The sequence below is a fragment of the Camarhynchus parvulus genome, chromosome 15 (genome assembly GCF_901933205.1).
Source record: "Camarhynchus parvulus chromosome 15, STF_HiC, whole genome shotgun sequence".
NCBI classification, from domain to species: Eukaryota; Metazoa; Chordata; class Aves; order Passeriformes; family Thraupidae; genus Camarhynchus; species Camarhynchus parvulus.
In genome coordinates this window covers 4475982-4481981 of record NC_044585.1, presented here as the reverse complement: position 1 = coordinate 4481981, position 6000 = coordinate 4475982, and the positions used below count along the sequence as shown (strand labels likewise).

Here is a 6000-nt window from a genome sequence, read left to right as displayed (position 1 = left end):
CCCTCCTGCGGCCCCGCCGAGCAGCGCGGACGGGCCGGGAGGCTGCAGCCCGCTCTGCGAGGAAACTCGGGGGTGCTCACCCCCTCCTCACCCTGCCCACCTGCCCTCCCCGCCGGTCCCTGTCCCTGGTGCCCTATGGGCGCTCCCCAGGCCCCCAGCCCTGCAGGCCCCGTTGCTAAGGGGCCGTTGCTAAGGTCCAACATCCGGGTCCCGCCATACGCATGCGCGATGCTGCCCGCAGACCACGTGACCCGGAGAAGATGGCGGCGCCCATGGGGCGGCGTGCGCGGCGCTGAGCGTTCCCTCCTTGGCGTCTGTCGCTGCCATGTCGCGACTTATCGTGAAGAATCTCCCCAATGGGGTGAGGCTCTGTGCGGTGCCGGGGGCGTGCTGGGCCTAGGATGGGCCTGAGGGCGCTGCGGGGGGAGCGGGATGCGGGGCAGGGAGAGGCACCGGGAGGGGAGCGTGTGGTGGGGATGGGGGAGAGGAGATCTGACGTGGTAGGAGGATGGTGCTGTGCCCGGCAGGATCCCGCGTGTTCCCCATCCCCACCCGTGGATTCGGGGCAACATGAACGAGTTTGGGCGCTGAAGTGGGGGTTTGCTTCACGATGTGCTTCCTGCAGCCTTCCAGGAGCCCTTGGAGACTGAATGTGTTGGGTTGGACTTGTCCTCAGAGGCTCCCTGGGGTTGATTTCCCTTCCTGCTGCCCTCCCTCCTTTCCCAGATGAAGGAGGAGCGTTTCAGGAAGCTCTTTGCTGCCTTTGGCACGCTCACTGACTGCTGCCTCAAGTACACCAAGGATGGAAGGTTCCGGAAGTTCGGCTTCATTGGCTACAAGTCTGAGGACGAGGCTCAGACAGCCCTGAACCACTTCAACAAAAGCTTCATCGACACCTCCAGAGTCACAGTGAGCTGATCTCCAGAAATATCTCCCTGAAATTCCTAAGGAATGGGATCTCAGGGAGGGATTGCTCCCTGGCAGGGTGGGCAGGCCCCGGCACAGGTGCCCAGAGCAGCTGGGGCTGCCCCTGGCAGTGCCCAAGGCCAGGCTGGATGGGGGTGGGAGCAGCCTGGGCTGGTGGAAGGTGTCCCTGCCATGCCAGGGGTGGCACTTTAAGGCCCTTTGCCACCCTGGGGTTGTGTGCCTGTGCACTCCTGACCCTCCCGTGGTGACTGAATGTGTTAAATGATTTTGAACACCATTTTTTAACCACCATCACAGATCACCATTCTGTGAATAAAAGCAGATTGTCTCCAAGGAATGGCTAAAGAACCCCACAGCTCTGTGCTTTCAAAAGCTGTTCCTGCACCCTCCCTCCATCCCACCAGGGTTTCAGTAACTCCTGAGTGAGATTATTCAGCCCTGTGTTGAATTACAGACCTGACTCGTTCCAGGTGGAGCTGTGCAAGTCCTTTGGTGACCCTACAAAGCCCAAAGCCTGGAGCAAGCACTCTCAGAAGGCCCCTGCCCCAGAGAAGCAGAGCAAGGAGCCCTTGGCAAGTGCAGCCACAAAGAAGGTGAGTCCTGCCTGAGTCCTGGGGCTCTGCTCTGTGCCAGTGCCACACAAGGGGGGCCTGGCCTGTGGGGAAGGGCACAGAGCAGCTGGCACAGCAGATTCTGGTGTTTTCTGCCTCAGGGGCTCTGTTCCCTGTGCTGTTGGGTTACCTGGAATTGTCTGTGCTTCTAATCAACCTTTCTGGGCTTTTTTCCCCCCAAGGATAAAAAGAAGAAAGATCCAGTGGGTAACTTAAAGGAGGTGAGTTGAGGTTGGATTTTTGTCTCTACATTCTCGCTGTTGAATAGTTCCTTTCTGTGCTGCTTCCCATGCTGCCAGTTCAGGCTGGGACAGCCCAGTTCTGTTGTAAAAAATCATTTTAACAACCCCAGCATGGGGTTTTATGGTCAGCTACTCCTGTGGGCACACACTGCACCCAGGTCTGCCCTGTTTCAGCAGTTCTGGGTTTAACCATATCTGAGTTGTGTCACATTGCACTTTTCTCTTTTGTTTCCCTCTTTTTTTCCCCTATTCTTCCCCTCCTTTTTTTTTCTCTATTTTTTCACTATTTTTTTCGCTTTTTTTCCTCTCTCTTTTTTTCCTCTCTTTTTTTCCTCTCTCTTTTTTTCCTCTCTCTTTTTTTTTTCCTCTTTTTTCCTCTTTTTTTCCTCTTTTTTTTTTTTTCTTTTTTCTCTTTTTTTCCTCTTTTTTTTCCTTTTTTTTCCTCTTTTTTTTCCTCTTTTTTCCTCTTTTTTTTTCTCTTTTTCTTTTTTTCTTTTTTTTTTTTTTTTTTTTTTTTTTTTTTTTTTTTTTCTCTTTTTTTTTTTTCTCTTTTTCCTCTCTTTTTTTTCTCTTTTTTTTTCTCTTTTTTTTTTTTTTTTTTTTTTTTTTTTTTTCCTTTTTTTTTTCCTTTTTTCCCCTTTTTTTTTCCCCTTTTTCCCCTTTTTTTCCCTTTTTTCCCCCTTTTTTCCCCTTTTTTCCCCTTTTTTTCCCCTTTTTTCCCCTTTTTTCCCCTTTTTTCCCCTTTTTTCCCCTTTTTTTTTTTTTTTTTTTTCTTTTTTTTTTTTTTTTCTTTTTTCTCTTTTTTTTCTCTTTTTTTTTTTTTTCTTTTTTTTTTTCTCTTTTTTTTTCTCTTTTTTTCTCCTTTTTTTCCTCTTTGCTTTTTCTCTTTTTTTCTCCTTTTTTTTCTCGTCTTTTTCCTGGTTTTTTTTTCCTCTTTCCTCTTTTGATTGTTTTGTTTTCCTCTTTAAAATACTTTCTAAACACCCATTATAAAAACCAGTAGGAGTGAGACACCTTGAGAAGACTTTAATCACCTTGTCAGTGTAAATTGAGCTCCCCTGAAGGGATTTCTTGTTTCACACTGCTGGAAACGAGGTGATATCTTGGATTTCAGATTCACTATGAGTCTCTCTTCACAACTTGTGGTTTTTTTTCCCCACAGCTGAAGGAAGATAAAACATTCCAGGAGTTCTTGGTGGTTCACCAGAAGAGGTCCCAGGTGGCCACTTGGGCCAATGACACTTTGGCAGAGGAGCCCAAGAAGGGAAAATCAGCCACAGCAGCATCTGATTACCTGAACTTTGATTCAGATGAGTCTGAGGAGCTGAGTGAGGGTGGGGATGAACCCTCTGAGGATGAGGAGGAGGTTAAAGGTACCTGAGAGATCTGTCACCCTTTGCTTGTGTCAGTCACAGGGAGGGACAGCACTGGACTCAGTGCCACCAGGAGGGTGGGCTCTCACCTTTCTGTGTGCTGGGAATGCCTGATTGTTTCCCAAAATCTGGGGAACTGTGGCAATTGCAGTGTCTGATATTTGGGGGTGCCATTTGTGCTTTCCCCATGTCATTAGGGAGGAGTAACAGGACAAACAGCTGCAGCTTTCCTTCAAGTGCTTTCCTTCTTGCAGCCCTTTCATCTCCAGGATTTCCAGGGCTGGATGTGGTTTCTGTTGCTTTAGGAGCCTGTTGGTGGCTGAGAACTCATCTGGTGTCCCTTTGATGGATGTTTCTGGAAATTGGGCCTGCCAGGCTTGGGGGGAAGGAACAGGGTTCAGTGCCTTGGCTCCTGAGAGTAAATCTGGAGTAGTGGCTTCTCTCTGAAGACTCACAGCCTGGTGTGTGTGTTTTTAGGATGCAGTGTCCCTGCAGCAGGGATGAGTGTGGGTTTGGAGCTTTTCTCCCTTCCCCAGAGGGATAAAGAGAACCTTAAATGTGTTTAATTTGGAGGCAGAAGAGGGAAACTTCAAATTTACATCCCAAGTTTGGGATGTGAAGTGGATCTGAAGGGTTCACCTCTAACCTACAGGAAGCCTCCTGCCAAGGAGGCTCACATAATCACACCAGAAAATAAAGATTTTTTATCTCCCTCCCTCCCTCCATGGGATGTCCTTATCTGTTCTGGTGGAGTGAGTGATGTTTTCCCTGCTGCTCCTCATCTCTCCTTGGGTAACTCAAATCCAGGTGTGATTGTGTCCTTTTCCTTGTAAAACTAAACACTTGAAACCCTTCTCTGAGGCCTGCTCAGGGTATTTAGTTAAAATTGTGACAAAATACTTTGTCCTGGAGTACCTCAAACCCCCTTCTAACGTGTTTTATACATGAACTGTTGCTTTGAAATCCAGGCTGTCAGTCTGGGAGTGCCAAGATGAAATTGCTCTGCTGTTTTCCCATGGAAAAGGTGGAGGATAAGGAGGTGATGGCCATGATTGTGTCAATTCTCAGCTTTTTCCTGGCCTGGGTGGGGAGAGCAGCAGCATCTGTGTGAAAAAAAACCTTCTTTGCTCTGTGTGAAAAAACACTTCTTTGCTCTCTCCTCTCTGCCAGGAAAGAAAGAAGGGAAGAAGGCCGCTACCAGCAAAGACCTCTCAGATATGGATTACCTGAAGTCCAAGGTGGTGGAGGATTCTTCCTCCTCATCCAGTACAGAGGAAGAAACAGAGGCTGAGGAGGAGGAGGAGGAAAGTGAGACTGAGGAGGATTCAGGCATTGCAGAAACCCACCCAGAGAAAAAGCAGAAGGCAAAAGCCCAAAAAACAGAGCAAAAAACACCAGTGGGGAAGAAGAAAAAAGGATCCACACCAGAGGTACAGCTGGATTAGATTTGTCTTCTTTGAAGCAGCAGCGGGTGTCTGTCAGTCCTGCAGCATGAGCTGACAGCCTGGGAAGCTGCAGGCCCCACTGGGTACCAGCTCTCTTGGCCTTCTTGGTGTGACCCATTTACAAATTTTTCTGAATCCCCTCAGGGCTGACTAAACTCCCGAAGGTGGGGCTTCCACATGAGTACTGCTGGTGCCCTTCTCAGAGGCTTTTTTCCAGGAAATGCTGTCCTGGAAAAGCAGAACTCAGTTTTTCATGGCAGTGCACCTTGAGCTGGCACCTCCTGCCCCAGGCTGCTGCAGCTGTGGGAATCTCCTGATATTCCCTGCCACTCTTCAGCCTCCTGTTTGTTGGCCAAGCCCAGCTGGTTGTGCTGTGATTTTTGTTCTTTCATTCAGCTTTTTCTTCCTTTTTTCCTCCCTCCTCTATGCAGAGCCAGGCCAGCTCAGGGGAAGCCAGCACTCCATTCACAGTGAAACTTCGTGGGGCCCCCTCCAACATCACTGAGGCAAGTTTGGTTTCCCAGCTGGGGAGGGAGGCTCAGGGGTGTCTCAGAATGTACCTCTGCAAGATGTTTGCAGAGACCTTTCACTTCTCACTCCTTTGAGGGCTTTGTGGGTGACCAGGGCAACTTCTGAGCTGTCTTTGTGCAGAGATCTGGGTGTTTTATATATAAAAACCTAAGCCTGCAACTTGCTGCTTCCTGTATCTGAGAATTATTCAAACAATTCTGATTCTTCCCACAGCAAAAAATTCGGGAATTTTTCTTCCCTCTGAAGCCAGTGGCAATCCGGATGGGGAAAAAGGGCCAGGGGAAGAATTCAGGTAAGAACTGTGTGTGGAAGGGGGGTGGGATCTGTGAGTTAGGGGATCTCTTGGTCACCCCTTTGCTCTTTTAGCCTGCATTTCCACATCCCTGGCTCGTGGCCTGATTCTTGGAGACCTTTCTGTGACTTTGCAGCTCTCCTGCCCTACTTGCTGGCCACAGGATGCCGTGGGCAGGGTAATGTTGGCTGTGCTCCCTTTGGAGTAGCAGCAAGAGCTTTTTTTATTGAGCTGCATCCAGAACTTTATTCTGAACACCCCAAACCATGCCAAGGAAAAGCCTGTTCCTCTGGGATAGCTGCAGCAGCCCAGGGCACTGTGCTGATTTGTGGGAGCAGGTCCTTGGAGCTTTGCTGTGTGCTCTTTTCCTTTAATAGTCCAACCATGGATTCACCTTTTATTTACTCTCAGAGGCACCTGTGAAAGCCTCCTCCAGCTGCTAAGTAAAATTTTTGTGATTTTTATATAAAGAATAAGCTTTGAAAAGGCAGCCTTCCAGTCTGAACATCATCATCTCCAGATTGAAACTTTCCATGGGAGCTGAATGCTCTATCTATAGGAATCTATATTAAAGCGAGC

At 48.8% G+C, this 6000-nt stretch overlaps 1 protein-coding gene across 2 annotated transcripts in view; it reads left to right on the top strand.

The window, feature by feature from the left end:
* Positions 1 to 238: 238 nt before the first annotated feature.
* Positions 239 to 6000, top strand: part of RBM19 (RNA binding motif protein 19) — a 53262-nt gene continuing 47500 nt past the window's right edge. Inside the window, exons 1-8 of one of the 2 annotated variants that reach the window (XM_030958772.1) lie at positions 239 to 361; positions 727 to 909; positions 1398 to 1520; positions 1721 to 1759; positions 2943 to 3153; positions 4324 to 4583; positions 5030 to 5104; positions 5343 to 5421. In XM_030958772.1, coding sequence (XP_030814632.1) covers positions 326 to 361; positions 727 to 909; positions 1398 to 1520; positions 1721 to 1759; positions 2943 to 3153; positions 4324 to 4583; positions 5030 to 5104; positions 5343 to 5421 — 1006 coding nt within the window. In that variant the 5' untranslated portion in view covers positions 239 to 325. Of the gene's footprint in view, positions 362 to 625; positions 910 to 1397; positions 1521 to 1720; positions 1760 to 2942; positions 3154 to 4323; positions 4584 to 5029; positions 5105 to 5342; positions 5422 to 6000 lie in introns of both variants that reach the window. The other variant, XM_030958774.1, reaches the window with a different exon arrangement.